At 29.4% G+C, this 21896-nt stretch overlaps 1 protein-coding gene across 1 annotated transcript; it reads left to right on the top strand.

Annotated features, from left to right (window-relative positions):
- The first annotated feature begins 388 nt into the window (after window positions 1–388).
- Window positions 389–19863, top strand: Dsk (Drosulfakinin). Its single transcript, XM_067285243.1, has 2 exons — window positions 389–518; window positions 19250–19863. Exon 2 carries the CDS (start codon window positions 19258–19260, stop codon window positions 19621–19623), a length of 366 nt encoding a protein of 121 aa, XP_067141344.1. The 5' UTR covers window positions 389–518; window positions 19250–19257; the 3' UTR covers window positions 19624–19863.
- The last annotated feature ends 2033 nt before the right edge of the window (window positions 19864–21896 follow it).

Genomic DNA, 21896 nt, shown 5'->3' with positions numbered 1-21896 from the left:
GGAGTCGCGCTAGTTTAGTTAACTGTACAAAAGTGAGAAAGTAAATTAAATATTCTATAGTTATCGATTTCTCGTGTATTGAGATAAAAGCAAAATAGTGTACATTTAGGTAGTTTATATCCAAAGAAAATGGGCGTAAGTTGGAAAATAAGAGGGGGGAGAAGAAACGAAAACCAAAATGAGTACATAAATAACATAATTTATAACTTTAATTAAATGAGATGTAAGCCTATAAAATGCGTTATAAAAACAGATTAAAGGGTTTTTCAAGTTGCTAAACTTTACAACCCTTACTTTATGATAAATAGATAAGAGAAAAATCCTCGTAAAAAAAAGGAAGACGTTTCGCACCCACACGTTTCATTTTATAACCAATAAGGGTCTTCTCCGGAAATGACGTCACGACCTTCTTCCAACGCCGCCACATGACTTCTATAAAGGAATGGTGCGGCACAAGTCAGGCTACAAAATAAGGTGCATCTCACAAGAACACAAGTAACTACCTGAGGAGGTTACAGGTAAGCAAAAAAATAAATGATAGTTTTTCTTTCCTAAATATTTATAAATTTCATACAATCTTTGTTAAACTATATAAAAATAGGAATTAAAAATAACGCTACAGCTTACAGGTAGGCTGGAGGTAATCAGTACACCGGAGCCTATTTCAACGTTATATTTCGTTAGAAAAATGAAAACTTTTCTAAAGTTTTTCCTATATCTGGGAGGCACTGGCTTTATATTCTTTAGACGCGTTAATGTAATTTTATGTTAGAAAAAATATTAAAGTTCAGCGAATTTTTAACAGGTTGTAAGTACTTAATTAAAATTACAAAACGTTCGTGGATTCTGCGTATAACAAATCAGCAGTTTCGGCTTCACAGAAAACATTATTAAAAAGTTGGTGTTTTATTTTTTAATCACGTCTATTAATAACTTTTCCAGGAGTTTTATTATCGTTAATATCTCCCCATCGCGTCTTTAATACTTTATACATTAATTCTAAGCTTCTTCGTTAAAAACACCGTTTGACATTTTTTAAAGTTATACGAATAGACAAACAGACGTCCGCTAAACTTCTGATGGAAACATTTCTCTAATAAATAAGATTTTCTTTCGAATAAGTTACAGTTCAATAGTCTAAAAAATACATTTGACGGTTCATTAAATTACAAGAAAAGTAAGTTGTGCTGGGAATTTATAAAAGTCGATTTTCGTTTCGTCCACTCGTGCAACGTTTCGTTTTTCTATCACTTTAACTGTAAATAACCGTCAAAAATTTGCATTTTTTGTCCTATTTATCAATTATTCTTGTAAATTGTTTCGATATTTTATCAAATTTATTAATTCCACAGTTATATGCTTGTGTATTACACGAAGAATATAATCTGAGCTTCTGTTGCGACTAAAATCGGTGATTTTAAGTTTTGCACTAATCTTCTCTATCCTCTTATGACTAGTTGACTTTAAATTGATAATAATTAATTTAATTAATAAACAACTGCTCTTCCTGTACATTCGCGGCACCGTATTAACATATCAACATCGACTTAAACTTATTTAAGAAGGTTCGAAACTTTTCTTTCTGTTTTTAACGTCTGTAATTCAATAATTACCCATTTTCTTACAATGACAATTTTTGGTTTTTAATATCAATAATCCGTTTTAATAAATTGTTACTTTATTTAATATGATTTCAATTGATTATGTGTTATTTTAATTGAGAGGTAAGTGTTATTAACTGTTTAGATTTAATGTACAGTACAGTATATTTTCACGGCTGTTTTTAAACACGGATGAGAATTTCATACATAAAATTATTTTAATGTTTTAATTTATTTATGGAATTTCATTAAATTCTATAAACAAGAAAACTTCTATCGGACTTGTTTCTTTACAATGGAGGGATATATCAGAAATGAATGTAAAAATTTACTAGAACAAGCAAAAGATCCTGTGTTATTAAGCTAGAAGACATAATAAGTCCGAGTTAAATACGAAAAAACTGTTGAATCTCCTATCGGATGTTAATTAATTTCTTCGTCTTCACTAATCTGAGCTTAGAATTTATTAAAGAGCAGATAACAGAATTAAGTATCTGGAATAAATTAACCTAATCTTAAGTAGACCAGAGGATGGAATGGTGTGTCTGGAATAGATTAACCTACTCTTTAATACATCACGGGATAGAATCGTGTGTAGAATAGATTTTAGACGAAGAGAAACGAGCCTTTATGAAGATCAGTTTATGATTTATAATGTAGTTAATATTGTTGTTATTATCATTAAAATTCGAAAGTTGCAAGAATAATTCTATTTAATAATTCAAAAGACGAGTGAAAATTGGTATAGCTATTTATTTCGACCTGCGACCACATTAAAATAACATTATTTGCATTATTAATCGTATATTTTCTGAAAATAACTCCGACGTACTATAATCGATATATAAACTCTTTTAATTGATGTTTAATGCTCTCTAACTTTTGAATCTCTTTCATTATCATTAACTTTTAATAAAATATATCATATTTATAAATTATGTAAATAGTTGTTTATTTAAATGAATACATGTGTAATTTAATAATGTATTCCCCACTCTTTCTATATAAGAATAATAGCATTTTCTCGCCCTGAGCGGAAATCTGGAAGTTTTACTTCGACGTTCGAAATTTTACAATAAAATTGGCTAAGGAATAGAACATTTAATTTGATATAACGAAACGTTTCTTGCGATTCGGTCAAATAAGGATCCGGTGATAGACTTAAGTCTTTCTCTGTTTCTCTCTTCCTGTAATAAAGATTAAAAGATAGAACTTCTTCCAATAGCTCTTGGTGTAGTAAAGACTAGAGAATAAAGTCGTTTCTCTGTTGCCTCTTACCAGGTAGAGACGAGAACACAGATTGAATTCTTTCCTCTATTCCTCCTATGATGCACTAAGCACCACAAGCTACTAGTCTTTCCTTCGTCTGTGTTTTGCTGCAATAAACACCAAGAGTTAGAATAAAGCAGCGGTCGCTAAATCTAGTAAAAAACTAAAACCAATTGAATAATTTTCAATCTGCATGTTTTTATTCTCCATTGTCTTTAAAGACATTTTCCGTCGCGCCTTTACCTACTTCACAGATTGAATTTTTTAAAAATTATTTTACTCTCTAACGTAATCACATTTTCTAAGTTTGAACTTTAAATGACAAGACGAGATTGGACGAAAGTTTCAAGCGACGAATGTTGACTTTTACAGTTGAGTCTAGATTAAGTTGACCATGTCAACGTTTTTGAAGACTTTTAAACTATAAAAAAAATAATAAACTTCTCCCCGTATTGACTTTTTTCCAGTTTATCGACTCGGATCTATAACCCGACATTAAGTCCTCAACAATTGTATTTAGGTAGTGTCGAAAGGTAACAAAGGTCCGAGTTGCTCATTAAATGTGGTAAACATAAATCAATTTAACGAATTTACGGCAGTTACGGCCACGTTGTTTGACGGTAAATTAATAAATTTCTTGTGTTAGAATAAAAAAGAAATTCTTTTAATTAACGTTGATTAACTTACTTTTTAATAAACGTTTACCTAAACAATTTTTTCCTCCTTGGCAGATGTTTGCTCTTACTCAAAATTTTTAAATAATCTTTTTAACTCATATTTACTGAGTCAATCGATATAAATCCGATTCTTGACATAATTGTTTGCTAAGAAAATTTTTTCGTAAATCAATTTTTCCTCCTCCTTTTTCTTTGTTGATCCAGTTTATATAACCTTCCCTTAATTTAATATTAAACTTGTGATTGGAATATATTCTTGATAATTCGACTAAAGCTGACAGAATTTCGAATTTACTTGTCTTAATCTCCAGATTACACTTTCGTTTCTTAGTTTTTTCCCCTATTATTTTTTAATAGTAAATTTTAATTATGTACAGTACGTAATCTTAGTCGACAAAATTGTACTTTTAAAAATTAATCAATTAAAGTATTCGAAGGAGTTAATTCCTTATTTTATCTTTGATTCTATCACTTTATCCGTATGGATGAATTGAAAATGCTTATTTTTAAATCCTATAAAGATCGGGAGACGAACTCGAGTCCAATGAAAAATCCCGAATTTAAACTCCTTTTTCTATTTTTTCCCTTGATTTAACAAAGAATATAAATTTAGGTTAAATTCTTTTAATCATATTTACCTGAAACGTAAACTTGAATTTAAACTTGAGAAGGGACTGAACTTTCTTCTATCAATTCTTAATGTAGTAAAAAATCTACCAGATTCACTGTTTAATCTTTAGTCTATGAAGACCAGGCTATAGATTAAACTTCTCTCCTGATCCAAAAATATGTAGGTTTAGATGGAGTTTAAAATTCGAAACACTGTTTAGCAGAAAGTAGGCCCTTGTAATAAACAAACAGTTTTTCTTTATAATAAAAAATAAACAGACAAATCAATGTGACTATATAAAATGTATGCATTATTTTTCCTATGTGTAACTACATGCCACCATACTAGACACATCTGTCAGAAAAGTAAGTACAGTGCCGGAGACCATCCATTTGATAGAATGACATCGTATTAATATATTATAATAATAAAGATGTGCCCAACTTCCATATACAATGCGAAAAATAATTACTATTTCGGCGCTTTAAGCTGCAAATTATGTACTGTACTACCTGAATATAATTAGAAACTATTACGTTACTGCTTAATTAATTTCACTCTTAAACTCGGCCTCTAGTATTACAAATCTCATTTAAATATTTACAATTTGAATTTATTTTGGAAAATTCTCTTCCCTCTCATCAACATCAACATGTTTATTATTTTAAGCCGTAAATATTTAAAATTTATACGAGTTAAAACATATTTATTTACTCATTTGAGGAAACTTTCTTGGCTACAAAACACGTCCCTAACTGTAAACTGCAATACCTGTAATTCAATTTTTGACAGATTTCTAATATATTTATGCTAAGTACGCATTTCTGCAATGGCACGATACGAATACGTCTCGAGTTTCGTTGACAGGAAAATTTTTCTTCCTTAGAAATGTTTTTGTTTCTGCAAAACAGTAAACAATACATTTTAATGGCGTAAGCTGATATTAAAGAAAGTAACTAATAACTGTCAATTATATTGTTTTTATTTCTACATTATGTAAATCATATTAGTGAAACAAAATGGTGTACTTTCATTTGCATAATTTTCAATAATTTAGAGAAATAACTTTAGTAAATTTTACTTCCATAAATTATAAAGTGACGTGGAAGAACGGAAGGAAATGAAAGTAAACACGCCATTTTTATAACTTTCTTTTTCATTTTCTAATAAATAATGATTTACTAGCGACAATATTAATCTCTCGGTACAGATGATTACTTATAGGCCTACTCATTTCGATTCATTTGTGGTTTGTTAATATACCAGTCGAACTCATTAATTAAACATTAATCTACTGGCTTAGATTTGCAATTTTCTATTCATTTAGCAATTGCTTCGAGTAGTCGCTCGTACAGTATTTTTACCCACCGATCATAAATGGCTAATGGTTTATACAGCCTAATTATGTACTAGTTCGAATTATTAGCAATACCTAATGTAACAGTAATTGTAATTAACCTAATTACAATTACTGCCGCAGAGTGTAATTAGCTATCATTGTACAGTACTTAACATCGATTTGCTAAATCTGCTCTCGAGTTGCAAAAGTCATTAAATGCGGGGTAATTTATTAATTAGAATCGTCATTTAAATATAATTTTATTATTTTAAATTGTCGAGTGTAGTCCAAATTAAGTCGCCGCCTTTATATTAAGCTTTCTGAATAATTTTGTCTGCCGCTTTATTAGCTGTTTGTGACTTCATTAATTCGAGTAATTGGTCACACATTAATCTACTGGCCGAAATCATTGTTTAAATAATCTTTTGTGGGAAGTCATAAAATTGTATATTTAATCTTTTGCTTCAATTCATTATCCATATATTAATTTTATAATGTTTAAAATCATTAATTGCACTTAACTCGCTGTACATATTTAACTGCTGATTCGAATTAACCATATTAATAATATATTGATGTTTCAGTTCGAATCACTGAAATGTAAATAAGTCGTTCGATAAATTCACTGCTTATATTAATTTACCAGTTGTAAATTAATTAAGCTTTTGTGATTCTTATACATAACATTAGTAAATATCAATATATTATTCTATAATTATTACATTCATTCTATACCATCCTGTAGCTTCTTTAGATTGAGAGAGGTCCTAGACGAGACATTTTGTATAAGTTTGCGCGATTTAAAAAGAGGTAAAGGCATAATTATGGCCCACACTGTGTGGTCAAAATAATAGTCCAAACTGGGAGAGCCATAAGGGGCCTTGTAACTTATTTTTAACAATTTTGTAAATGCCTTCCTCTCTTTTCAAGCCGATACGTAGCGCATAACACGAGAAACGTTGGATGTAATACTTAATAAAAGTGTAAGGAACAGTTAAATCTACCAGAATAGCGTGAAATGAAGTTTTATAACCTACTTTTCCCGGAATAAATGTGATATTTTTACATTCACAACTCGGAACTTTTTACAGCAATCTTCAGTCCGATCCGCTGATAGAACTGTTAAATATTTCCAATTTAATTAAACGAAGAAAAGAAATTTAACGTTTTTAAGAAGATAATTAAACATTTGACTTACTAAACTAATTTTGGTAAGTTGCAACTGTTCGCGCCGATGCTTAAATACAGCATTAAACCGCCCTTTCTTTATTATGTTTATTCTTTGAATTATCCGGATAGAAAGAAAACTTGTTTTGTCTCTATTTACGGTTCTATAAAATAATTATTCTCGTTAAAATAAGTCTTATAACTAATTTAGAATTATTTTAATACAATTTTCTTACGATGGGAGGTTGAAATTTATTTAAAATCAACTATTTTTAACCATTGCTAATTCACTTAAATGTTATAAATGTTAACAACTCATCCAAACAGAGTGAGGTACAGGGGCGTTTTTTACGTGTAAACTATCAAAAGACACCAAAAAAATTTAATTCTAATAATGTAAAATTGACAAGAAACTAAGTAAAAACTCCAGATACGAGAAGTAAATATCATTTTGAAAATTGATGAAACGAGACGAAATCATGCAGAATTTTTATTAGTTTCCTTAAAGAAAATGATATTTTTAGATATAATAAATGGAGAAAATAATAATAAAGTAATAACTTAGCTACATACGTATTTGTTTATCAGCCAGTTTTAAAGAAAATTAAAAAAGTTCAATTAATCGAAATACAGTTTTATCTTTTTCTTTTGAAATTTCAAATAAATTACTTTTAAAAATTCAATATAGATTATAAAATTAAAAATTTTAAAGTTTTACCTTCTTCGAAACTCGTATAAATTTCTTTGTATTCAGATAAATGTAAATACGATAAAACTGGTTTAATGGCTACTTTAAAATGATTTTTATTTATAATTGTATTATTTGAGTTTCAGTTATATAAAGGTAGGTGACGTTAATGATATTTTTAGTCGATTATCGAGGAAACAAACTGCAATTTTTTATCAATAGTTACAGCAATTAAATACAATTGTAAAAATTATCTTTATTTTGTGTTTAAATCCAGTTAATAAATTTACAATAACTCAAACTGTGCTTTGTTTTATTTACACAAACAATACAAATGGAAGTAACTAGCAAACATTATACGTGGCTTAAATATAACAGCTCGAGTTTTTATTTAAATTTAAAAAACTGTTAGCGGCGATGATGACGTTAGTAACTAATGATCACTTTTTATGCGGATTTATTTTAAAAAGTAATTAATAAACAAAATAAAAAAGATAAAGTTATCACTCAATCTATGTATTTAATTGTTAAAATTTCACAACTCCAGTTCATTGAACTGTAATTATTAATATTTTTTACGCCTTTTCACTCGTTAATGACGTTATTTCCTTTGGTTTCTTCGTATAAATCCCTTCTACCCGTTATAGTTAACGAGGATACACATTATTTAAGTTAATACTTTCGAGTATACAAATTTTATAAAGTATTTTTTGGATTATTTAGCAACTAGAATGATTACACTGTTTCCTCTAATAAGAAATTATAAACCTTGCCTATAGTAAAAATATCTTTCTAGGCCCATTTAGTTATTACTCTTAGGTAAGTCAACGCAAAATTAATTGGCTTTTATTGAATTTATATACTATAAAATAGAAAAATTCTTTAATTGAGATTTTACAATCAGTATTATGAACCGTAACTATTTTTTTTTGTTTGGATAATGTTCGGAGAAATAAAAGAGGAAAAAATAACCCATTTTTAGACAATAAGAAATGATAATAAATCAAAAAACAGTCCAGAAAATTGAATCACTTTCAACAAAAGATTTGCACGAAAGTGACTCAAATTTTGCTTTCATTTATTAAAGAAACTATTGAATACTTTAAGTTTCTTCACTATTTGTCAATAACATTGATGCTTGACGTCCCTTATTTTGCTGTTAAATTAAGATTTTTATCCTCTGTTCTGTTTAAAATTGGGTTATTTTCATTTACGTCTCAAAATTTATCCAAATAAAAAAGGATAATTACAATTAATTACTAAATATCCATATGTTATATTTGGGCTGCAATTAAAAAAAAATTTAGACCTGTAAATTCCTACTACCGTCCGTCCGTCTGTTTGTCCGTTCTTCCTTAATCTCGAGAAAGGTGTTAGATAGACGAAACACGAGACCACACGTGGAAAGCTACTCTATTGTTAAAGGAAAAGTATGATGTACGGGGCAAGCCGCCACTAATTTGAGGTGGAAAGCATATATTTTAAATTAAATAAATAAAAAATATGATTATAAATTTCAGCCCGGCATTGTGACCGAGTCAAAATAAATAACTGCTCGTTTGTATTTTTTATTTATTGCATAAATTTAATACACCCAAATTACTTCTGCCATAACTCTCTCGACAGTAATGGGCTGTGAAATTGCAATGCCATTATTTCTTCGACTGCTTATGCGATTATTATAAAAGTTTAGCTTAATTTTAAGAAATTCGACGTGTCTAAACACACAAAAATATAATTTATAATTTGAAATTTTAGTAAATTTTAGTAATTCTTATTGCGCATTAGTACAAAGGCTACGATGCATTGAAATTTATTTTATTAACCCATTAATAACTGTGGCAATAAGAAATTAATTAAAATTTTGACCAGCGTGAATTTAAATTTTCATTAATTATTATTATTATTAATAATAATCTTAAGAAAAATACGTTTTTTTAAAAGTTACACGTTCGTATTTTTATCACGTATTTCAGCTTTCATTGATACTCTGCTCTAATCTAAACCCGTGTATTCTTTGATATTTTGGTCTCGAATTTGATATGAGATTGCGATTACCCGTAGGGATATCAATGAGATTTGGGAATTTTGGTATCGTCTTGCACTGAAGACGGATGAATATCCACGGTGTGGATAAGACGAAAGAATAATACGTGTCAATGCGAATTCCCTCCGGAGATCTGCCAAAAAATGTCAGAAAATATTTCATAATTTCAAGATAAATTTTATAATTACACGTAAAAATACTTCGGGCGTTTTAATTCTTTTAAATATCTTAATTTCCACTATTTAATCTTTATTGTAAATATGTAGCTTTTCAACCGGTAGATCGCGATCCCAAAATCGTATTCCTAATCGACGAGAATTTCAAAAGATTCCCGGAGGTTGGGAGAACATTTTATTAACAGGAAATTCTTCTTGGTAAAAATGTTTAATTTGGACTATTTACGAAAATTCTTTTAAATTTACACGAATATCAAAAAATAAAGCATTTACTTTAGAATTTATGAGCGGATATGAATGTAATAAATATATCGTTTATTTATTTCTTGTTTGAGTAAATAAAATAAAATTAAATTAAAGTTGTTTGTTCCACGAATATAAATTGAATCTCTTGATAATAGTTTTAAAATAGCTTCATTTACTCGAGTATTTTTAAACAAGTTTTGAACAGACTCTTTTATTATTTATTTACATCAAATATATTTTAAAAATCCTCTTTAAAATTGTAATTGATATTTAAAAATATTAAAAGATTAAAATTAAAATGTTTTGCACAGTTTCGAGAAAATAATGGAAAAATTAGTTGTACAAGTCAAGAATTATCTTACTACGTGGTTCCTCGACCTTTCGTAGGTCTTTTATAATCTTGATCGATTAGAAATATCACTCGGGGATCGCGATCTACCAGTTGGGAAATGGAATTCGGAAAGTATTTATTCGATGATTGTTAGAAATGAGATAAATAAAAGAAAACATTTTTTATTTTATTTTTCGTTTTTCTTAATTTTTTGTACATGTTTGTTGTTTTTTGTATTGTTTTATACTTAACAAATTATAGAAAAGTACAAAATAGTGAATCCACGGAGGAATAAATATAAACGATAGAAAGAACTACTTGTTTATATATTAAACAAGAATACAATTGCAAACGATGATAGTGCCTTTGTAAGTTTCTTTTATTAGAAATATCACTTGGGAATCGCGAACCACCAGTTGGTTTACTCAGTTTTTAGGATATTGACTCAGTGGTTTATAAATCGAGTAAAGAATAAATAAATCTCGTAAACATTTCACTTCTGAATTCTTTCTTCGCTTTTGTGTAGGCATTCGTCATTATCTTGTTTATTTAAGAAAATATTATAAAAATGGAATGCAAACATAATTCAACCTTTTATTTATCATTTGGCGATGTCAACGCCTAACAAATCTTTTAATAGAAATTATGTAGGATAGAAAGACGTTGACAAACTTAATTATTTTTCAATATTTTATTTGGAATTACTTTTCAAATAAATTTTTAAGTTTAAAATCGTAAACAATTAACAGAATTATTTAACAATTAGCAAAATATATCTAAATTTTTTCCTACTTTAAAGTATCAAAAGTCTTAATGAATCTACCAGAATTAAATTCTCATTTTTTGTTTATTTATGCGGTTCAAATATATACTATAATACCGTATATAATATATTACTAAGCGATATAAAGTATATAGTACTATATATTATAAAGAATTATAGTATATCAAGATATACACATGTATACATCTGTACTGTACTGTACATATACACAACATTTAATCGATTTAAAATACCATAAATCAGATTAGTAATTGAAATTCTTTAGATAATAACTGATTGAACAAAGGTTAGCCAATCAGAGTGTAGCTGTCTGAATTGTCATCAAAGTTTTTTTATCTTATAATATGCGGAGGACCGCCTATATTAGTAAAAGAAATTCTCATTCGGTTGTTTATTTTTAGTGATTATTTAATCAAAAGTTTGTTTATTGTTAAGTTTTACAATTTTAATGTCTTTTTTACGTTTCCACCACGAGTCTTCACTTCATTTTAACTTAATGAATAATTTTATACCATTTAATGTCATTTCTGTAAATTGATTTAAGCACGTTACAATTATAGAAACATCGTAAATATAATTTACAGTATATTAATGTTTAAATGTAAAGATGGTAAAATCCGTTTTGTAAATCTCATTTCAAATGCAGTAACTAATTGAATGTATCGGCGAAATCTGTCAAATTAAAGTTAAGAATTATAAAAGTTAAATTATCGAGAATATTATTGGGTTATTTATCCATAATTCGCAGAATTATAAGATTGAATTTTAGAAATTTTTAAATTCTTTACGCTCGAGTACTCTACTCAGTCATAGCTAAGAGTACTTTTACAGTGTTTCTCGCACAACTCGATTAAGTTGAGAAAATGGCATTATTTTTATAAATATTTTTCATCGAACTCTGTATTGTCTAATCAAATATACACAGAATAAAAATTTATATACAACTATACACTAATTTATAAAATAATTCAATTGTAAAATGGAAAATTGGGTGCATTTTAACACCCCGAAAAAGAGATATGTTAATTTAATTCACAAATTTCTGTTTTTTATTTGCATAATTGTAAATTGTAGCTTTTTATATTCGAAAAGTACATTTTTCTAGTTTAAATTCTCGTGTTCGATATTTCTCCGATTAAAAAACTGGCGTTAATTAAAATATCAATCGAGAATTGGAAGCAATTCATTAATAAGACTTTCTTTTGTTTTCCATGGAGATTTATAAAATAAATTTCAAATTAATCGAGGTTCGTCTATAATAAAAAAAGAATTTAAAAAATTAATCGTCTGCGAGCGCAGATTAAAAATTCATATTTCTTTCCAAGTGTTGAAACATAAAAAAATTATTTAATTTAAAAAAACCTATTTAAAACCTGTAAATTAAATTTCCTTTGAAACTTATTTTAAAAATTTAAGACGAGGAATTGTAATGTTTTATTTATCTTCAGTTTCGATGTTTTTGCATTTGAAGGTAAAACACATTAATGAAAATCATACTTTTCTTGTAAAATCAATGGTATTTTTCACTTTTCTTTAGGTTTTGGTGTAAGAAGAATGGAAAATATTTATATAAATCTATAAGAATTGACGAAAAACGCACAGGTATGATTTAAAGCATACACCGAGGCTCACACTATTTTCATTGCTCATATAAAACTTTTATTTCTTCGTTGCTTTAAAAAGTGCACGTGGTCTGATACTTCGGACCTTCGTATAGCCTTTATAAGGCCTAATTTTAAATCGATACTATCCAAAAATAAGCCTTTTCTAACTGAATTTTTGTAGAAAAAGCTTATTTTGGACAGTCGTGATATACATCTGGAAAACTAGCTCTTTGATTGTAATAATTTTAAACGTCTTAATATTGAAAATACTAGAGTTTCAAATATATTGAAACATTTACTGAGACATTAATAAACTACGCGTACTAGTAAATTTATATAAGCGCAGAATATATACAACTCCAAATTTCAATCTCGGGAGTAATTTACTTAATAATTTTTGATTATAAATACGATTATGTTTATAAGTCCTTTACGGAGTTGCGACATAAATTCGCATCAGTGATTAAAACTATTTATCGGCACGTTCACGGGATGCGATGAACGTGCCGATAAATAGTTTAAATCAACACTCGAGCCCCGAAAAATATAAGAATTAAATTACGCGCGTGACTTACTCTCCGAATTTTTATATGTACCGTACTTTAGTCTGTCAGACAAACAGACGGACGTGCTAAATCCATATATTTAGCCTAATATGGACTTAACGCGTCCATATTAAACATACGGACGGCCAAATTAAATTTCAGTCTTTGATTAGAGCTAAATGTCATGGAATCAACTGTAACTTCGGGTTTCCCCCTTTCTATTTTTAAACGAATTTACTACTTAAAGTAACGCTACCGCTTCATGAATTATAAAAATCCAAGTTTGAAAAGTATACGTAATAAAGTAGGCAATGGCTTTAATATCCAAGATTAAAGATTTAATCAGTCGAAGAAGTAAATTTTCCTAGTTTAAAATACCTAAAATCGGAAGGAATTTTATACAATACGCGATATAGTCCTTATAGCGTACATACGTATCTTTTACAGATTAATTATAAGGCTATATCGATTATAAATAATCGATTGTAGACTACTGTACGTATCCTGTAAGGACAAACACGAAATACGTGGTGTCTACTGTACGGTACATCGTATAAAAGTATAATGGTATCAACACTGCGATAGTCCTCCGTGTATCCTTAAAGTAACACAGTTAAATTATCCTTATTGATCTTTTTAAAGAACAAGCGCGGTGCAATATATTTAATACAACTTATAAGTTTCTACAGGATTAGATATTATCAAAAGTATAAACTTCCAAAATTCTTAAGCATAAAATAGTTTTAAACTACTTATAACAACTATTTTTTATTAGTTAAACAATTGTAATTTATTAGTTCTTTGGGAGCCAACTTTACTGTTTAAGGTCTTTGTCTTGTGTTTTTTTTATAGAGACGTTAAACATCTGTTTTTGATATTGCGTTTATCTTTATATATTATGTAAATAAAATATAATAACTCTACACAGTTATGGACTGTTTTAAAGACTATAAACATAGACTATATTCGCTCATGTACTTAGTAGAAGACCCATTTTATTATTGAACCTTATCAAAAGCGAATAAAATACAAATAAATTCTTATTTATATATAAAATAGAAGTACTTAAAACTTTTTACGCGTAATAAACGTAATATTTTAGGTTAACTTAAGTGTAATAAAGTTTAAAAACGGCAGAGTGCGGTATTGGTTAATAAGACACGATTACTATGTAAAGTCTACAAATGCCATTATCGTAAAATATGAATAAACGAAAAGAAGAATAGGAGGGAAGGAAATTCTTTTATTTGTTTTGAAGATTTCGCTTATATTTTTCTGCAGTTTATATAAATAAAAACGCGGAATTTAAACTGGTAAAGAAAAGTCATTTTGAAAAGTATGACAGTTAAGTGACGTCTTGTCAAAGATGCGCCGTCCCTTCAGTCGTTTGTAAATATAAGAGTTAGCAGACGATGATGGCTTTTATAAGGTCAGACGTGTACTAGCGACTCTGTTCCTTCTAATTTACTACAGTCGCGGACCCCGCTACGGATGACGATACACAAATTTGACTTTTTACGCAAGGTCGCCTTAATGCCTTACGTTTCATAACTCATTTTAAGTCCGCTTAAAGTGTGAAGAATTAAGCGATTCTTCCATATAATTGCTTATATTTCATTTATTGAACTATTTGTCAATAGTACTGTGTATAAGAAATAAAATATTCCGATAAAGTAAGGTTTACTTTACTTAAACATTTCGGAATTTCAATTGTAAACGTTTACCGAAAACTTTTTAATATTCGTAATTGCGAAATTCGAACGAAAACTCTCAGATGCCGAAGTGGTGACGAAAGTATAAGTCAGAAATGTTATCTCTGGGCTTCTTGTATTTGCCGAAATTGTTTTAAAAGCGATTTCTTGATAACTCCTCCACAAGTTTTATAAGCTCCTACATAAAAAGCGCTGATTTCTAAACAGTTTAAAACATTTATTTGCAGCTTTGTAGCTCGGCAGTGGGCGAGTTTAGAAGAGATCTTCTATGCAGATTCTATGCGAGTTTTTTTTTATAATTTGTGTTATTATTCTTATTTTTAAAAATGAATTCGATAGCGAGATTTTCATACGTTTAAAGGACCAGAAATTACTTAGAATTTTTCATTATTGGAACAGGTATTTAACTATTCTGGAGTGATTATAGGATTAAATTGTAATAAGACTTGTTTTATTCCTACCAATTTATTACGCTTAATATCCAAGAATGTACAGAAAAATGCGAAGAAATGTTTCAAAATTTGTTCCGTTAATAACGTATTCTGATCCCGTATTTTTAAGATCAATATTTTCTAAAAAACTATTTAATACAATGTTATTTCTTTCACGCTTTATTGGATATTTAACATTGTAAGTTGGAGGATCAATAAATATGATGGAGTGATTCCGAAGAGAATCCGTCAACTCGAATTTTTCCGTTTATAACATTAAACAATTTTTCCGTCATTTCGTAAGTTACAATAAATCATTTATGAAACTAAAATATAAAATTTCTTAAGTATAAGTTTGTTATAATAAAATAAGATTTCACTTCAAATAATTTTGTAAATAAGCATCGACAATTAACCGTTCCTTCGTTAATATTTCACTTTAATGTGTGGATTTTTCACAATTAAAAACGAACAAAATAATATAAATTGACTCTGTGGTCGACCCATCGCTCTACCACGAGGTCAATATGTCATTTGATCTTATAAGGTATAGATTTTTAATTGGCGAGATAGAGCCCAAGACTTATTTCTTCTAGCGCCTCGCTTGCCCCTGTAAAAATGTATATCAAATTTACATATTTCTCATAAGATCTTTTCTTATCAGATTTGATACGTTTTAATCCAGTATTTCAATCTTTGGCTTCCCAATTATTTTCATAGAAAGTCATTTCGTGTCATTCACCTTTAACACAAAAACAACGCTTCCTTCCAAGTAGTACTCGAAGAATATCGAGAACCGAACTCGATAGCGGATACTTAAGCAATTATTCCAACACGATATTATCGCGATACATCGATACATACATACGACAATTCCTTCGAGAAAACATAAAAAAATGATAACTAATCCTCACTCCAATGGGTTAAATGTATAAAAAGCAACGTAAATTTACCTATCCCTTTGCAGATTTCCGCTCGTCGATATTCACTGCCCATCGATTTCTTAAACTTTCTTTATGAATTTAGGAGTGGTGAGCCATTAATCAAAGAGATTTCATTAGAAACTCTAGAACGTAGGACGAAATTTTTGAAGTAAAGTATATATAAAAACGCAATTACCGAACTAATTTCATCAACTATTATATCCAAAAGATAATATTTAACTATATAAAAGAAGAATTAATCAACTTGTTATTATTGTGTCAAGAGTTAGTTTGATTAATAATCCACAATATGAGATAAAAGAAGAAGGGGAGCGAAGAAAATGGATTTGTGCGAAGATCCTTTCCAGATTCCACAACTAATATTTACTCAAGATTTACCATTGTAATATCGAAAGGTTTGCAATTATTCATTCGTCACACGCGGAAGAATTGATCCGAGTAAAACATAACTAAGATTGTTTTTCGAATAAACAAGATTTACTCGTGCCGATTTCTGGAAGTTTTGATAACATTCTGACAACGAAAACGAACTAAAAATAGATAAACCTTTTGTTTTCTTTCTCCACACTCCGCCGTCGACAGTCGCCAAGTAATTATAAAGGACACTCCTGCCTCCACTGGCTTTTGTTTCTAAGGTGTCACCGAGAAGAATTTTCGAGTAGGAACAAAGCCTGTAAAACAGTTTAATGTATTCTAAAGTATATAAATATTTATTTACTACCCTATGTAAAGGTTAATGTCATATTTAAGTATTATTTATGTTAATACTTACACGTCACGACCGTGGTAAAGAATATCGACAAATACTTTTATTTTCGTGAAATTCTATTAAAATTAATTATTTGTCGTTACGTGAACGTATACTAAATTGTTTCCTCCACACGTTGTAATGAAATTTTTAATGCTTTATCACTTAATTTTTTTTCTACTTTTTCTGTTGCGACAAATTTCTAATTAAGTTAATTTTACTTTGATGTAAATGAAATCTTTCGTCGTCGCTTATAATATTTGTTGTAAAACTGATTAATTTTATAGATTTTTCGCTTCCTTTTATTCCTTTATTATATATAAATGCTTCGATTTTCGTAAAGATTTTTTGTTTTTATTTGTGAGGAAAATTATATTTTTCTTCTCATTTTATTTCATAAATATGAATTTCCTTCTTATAGAAAGTTTCTTGTTGTGATTTACGCAACAAAATATATTGATTTACTTAACAATTTTCCTTGGTTACTAACAGAAACTGACAAAAGGCATTTTCTAAAGGTATTTAAAGCACATTTTTACTTTTTCTAGCCTAGTTTCGGCACGTTTTCGGGCTAAAATTTTAAAAAAGTGTACAGTACATCTATAAATTTCCACTGTCTGTTTGTGTGTATTTCCTTTCTTTGATCTCGAGAGCGAGTGTTAGATAGATGAAAGTGGAGACCATATATGGGATAGCTTAGGAACAGGAGACTCCGATTGACTGTATACGAACTTTCGAAAATTACGTGACTTTCGGTCGGTTTAAACCAAAAGTCACGTGATTTTAATTCAAAATTTCCCCAGGGCAAAATTACGTGGATAATCGGCATGACTCTTGTTATCGGGAAAAGTGTGATGTACAGGGGCAAGACACTATTAATTTGAGGTGGGGAGCATCTATTTTAAGTTAAATAAATTAAAAGTATGAATAAAAATTTTTGTTAGTTATATATTAATACTTAGTTCACACGTGGGGATGCTCTGGGATTGTTTAAAGAGCAGTTTTTTCTGTGTTTAATTATATGCCAACATTTTAAAACCCTTTACTCACGAGTTAGCTATAATTTTGCTTATCATAGTTACCATACTTTTTAAATATACAACTGATATGCCACGTATACAAACAACTAGTAAATAAAATAAAGCTTACGAGGATATTTTTATCTGTTGTCAGTTTATTGTATTTCTCTATAATATAGAAGACAAAGACACGTATGATTCGATAACATCAAAGAATGAAGAGGATAAACGAATGCTTAAGAATGTCAAAGAACAAGAATAACGACAGATCTATAGTTACCGATCTCCAGACGAGAAGTGTTTCGAGAGATAGTTAGAGCCAGAGTATTTTTTTTATACATTAACTGTTATTTATACGCTCTTCAATATATTTTCTGTATTTTTTTATACCATAGTCGACACAGTTTACATATTTATCGAATTTTCCTATAATATTTTTCCAGTTACAATTTTATAGGATTTTTCTATAAGAATTTTTGGTTACACCCCGTAGAAAAATATATTTTTAGTGTTTTTCTTAGCCGTCGAGATTGGTGTTTCATCTGTGATTACTGAGACAACACTAATACTTTCACGCCGCAACCCACACATTTGGTGTGGGTTCTTTCGATTTCGATAGACTTCTATTCCAATAATTACAGAATTTCCTTTTAATGTTTTACTTTTTGATATTTTCTTTCGGATAAACAACAAATAAGAAAGTGAAAATAAATAAAATTTCTGCAATTTCTTTCTGACACGTTCTACACGATAACTATTTTAAACTCGAATGGATTTCTAACACAGTACAGCGAACATTAGTCAATAAATTTATGATTTAACGGTTCAAAAAAAATCGATAGGGATGATAAAACTTTCGAGACGAGCTCCAGAAAAGACAACGAGGTTTTAAAATTTACTTTTATTTTACTTGTTTGCCCATGTTTTGTAAACAACGGGTTAAAAAAAGGTGAAGTAGAGGTTAAAAACAGCATCCTCTTCGTAAGTTTTTCTGGGTTTGCGTACTTTAATCTTTATTAAAATCATTAAAGATCAATGTGTAACAATAAGATAATGCTTAATCGTAATAAAGGATTAAGTATTTTTCTTCGTGTAACATATTTTAAAAAGTCAAAAGCTTATTTAGATTAGTTTTTGTGAGTTACACGTGGTTCCTGGATGAGATATTGCGTAAAAGCATCACCAAGACCGAATATTTTATAAAATAAATCTTACATTTTAAGGAATTTCTGTCTGTAAAATTGCATGTCGTAGGCAACAGTTTAGACATTATCAATCAGCGGTTAATAATATTTTAAATCTTCCGGGCAGGTAAGAAGATGAGAAGCATTTCAGTAATCATGAGCCTGATCATGCTGGCCATTGTGAGCGAATACACGTCATCGTCCCCATTACACCAGACCAGCCAATTGCAGAAACTGGCAAAAATGGTTTTGTCGTACATCAACAAGTCGAAGAACCAAGAAACAGCGAAGCCCTTGATCGACCTTCATCGACCAAACGGCTCGGAATCGGAGGACGACGAGGAGATGGACGGAGGATGGATCGACTTCGAGGACGGCGACGAAGAAGTGAAGAACGTCAAGCGACAATACGACGATTACGGCCATTTAAGGTTCGGCAGAAATGCCAAAGGAATGGCCAAAAAATACGACGATTACGGTCACATGAGGTTTGGAAAATGAATGCTCCTTTCCAGTGGTTCTGTCCCCGTCGGACGATTGCCCTCTTCTTTTCTGTTTCCGAATCTCTGGGACTTGCCAGGGAAATTTCTGTTTTCTCCTTCATTATAGCATGTATCGATTAAACACAAAATGTTATACAGGGTTATTAAAAACAAAATAAATGTCATTCGATGAAACCGAAAGTGTTAATTTTGTCCGTGCTCCGCATGCAGATATTGTAAATAAAACATAATATAATTATGTACGTTGTTTATTTCATTTACCACATCCACGCATTCTTCCGGCCGTAAGCTTAATTACAGATACATTCTAGAACACGCGTAGCGTACAAATGAAATGACGTTTCGGCAATTCTGTTCGCACAGAACATTCGTCAAAAGTATACTTTTACTGATTTTATATAATTAATATTTAAAAACTGCATAAAAATGTCCACTACTGGAGATGGTCAACGGCTTCGGTTAATTTACTTTTTATTTTTGTGCAGAATAATAAAAATGAAACTGAATTGTATGTGTCAATTACTCTTTATAACATTTATAGTTGGATTTTTTTAGAAAATTTTCTCGGATATTTTTGACCCGACTCAAGAAAATAATGGTTTCTGCCGTAAATGTTTATACCAAACTCATATCGGATGACATTATTACCGGATATTTTTTTAAAATAATAGTTGTTAGAAGAAATGTTTTAATGACTTTTTACTTAACTTCTTTTTCTAATGAAACTTTATATAAAATCTATTAATAAATATAGGCCTGTATAAGAGATTATTTTTCCTTATTAGCTTCTTTTAAAACTTAATTTTATAAAATTATAAGTTTCCAATAGAAACAGTCGGTACGAATAAAATAGAAAATTACATTACTTAGAAATGTAATTTTCTATTATACCGTTTATATGGGAACAGTGTTGCCACGTTGTTTCTGCGTGAAGCTTCTTGAATTTGAAACAACTCGGTGATTAAATTATTACGTACAAACTTCGTAAGAATCGTTTACGTTACGATTCGTATTCACCACTGTATCCGGAACACGGGAAAATTAAACACGGTTAACCGAGTTTTGCACCGTGGTGAATATAAGATCATTGGCGAGGCGCTAGAAATTATAGTTTTTAATTAAATCATTATTATTGCTGCAAAGAAGGAAAGTTTGCAATTTATTTTGGAAAATGTACGTGTACTTAAGAACGAGATGGACGAGACTATTTAAAAAGATGAAGAAAAGTCACTCGCTTCGGAAAAGACCAATATCATAAATAACAATTAAAGGTTAAGTGAAGCTATTAAGAATATTGCCACGTAAATTAATTATCGTTAATGTTTCCTTAATTAAAAACAAAACACGCCAATAGATGAAAGGATAATTAGTTTTCAAAAATTTTTTTCTCAGAAAAATAAAGGAGAGAGATATGAAAAAATTGAATGAGAATAAATATAATTATTTTGACAGATATTTATAAATTAAGACGCAGTAAACATCGCTAAAACACTCCTTAAAACGCTTTAATATAATATATAAATATACAATACTTTATACGCGCGTATTATTCTATTATTATTTATTATATCACGAGATGTCGTTGCCGTACAATTTGTCGAAACAGTACGACGACGCCCGTCAGTCTTTTCGACCGTAGCGCCATCTGTCGGATTCCAACAACACTATCTTTTCGAAAAATGAGAAATTAAGTAAATAGGTCGGGTCATCGTTATAATTCACTTAACTGAAATTTACTTTTTAAATTTTTAATAGGTAAAAGGAATTGCGGATAAAATTCTTTTTATCTCTTAAAATATTAATCAACAACCGTTACCGGTTTCTTACTCCTGTATCTACGAAACCAGAGTGGTGCTAGATTATATAAAATGCCGAATTACCGGGTATTTCGGTATGAGATTAACGAAATTCAACCGTACGTTCACAACCGAGTGCAGTTTTGTTTCACGAAGTACAGTAATTTAATGAAATTCTAATTACGCAATCTAGTCTGACAACTGTCGAATTGTACTTATTAATTCATTTAACACCCTGACGGGCCTAATTGTTACACGCGGTTTCATCATTAAGAAGTACGTAAGTTGTTTCGACAAATCGAATTTATTTTGAAATCTTTAGATCGGCATTCTCGAACTCGCTGTGTCGGTGGACCGATTTTCTTTTATGCCATCAGCCGGGACTGGGAATTTTGTGAAAATAAATTAAAATAATTATAAAACAGAGAGAATGAAATCAAAATTCAATTCTTTTTCTTTAGACTTAATTAGTAAG

This window comes from Centruroides vittatus, unplaced genomic scaffold (assembly GCF_030686945.1).
Source record: "Centruroides vittatus isolate TY-2023 unplaced genomic scaffold, ASM3068694v2 scaffold_2342, whole genome shotgun sequence".
Taxonomy (NCBI): Eukaryota; Metazoa; Arthropoda; class Arachnida; order Scorpiones; family Buthidae; genus Centruroides; species Centruroides vittatus.
The sequence above is the reverse complement of the archived record's forward strand: the minus strand, read 5'-3'. Positions and strand labels throughout refer to the sequence as shown.

Bases quoted from the DNA above. Each gene is read 5' to 3' on its own strand.
- Dsk (XM_067285243.1), top strand. From the start codon at position 19,258: ATGAGAAGCATTTCAGTAATCATGAGCCTGATCATGCTGGCCATTGTG.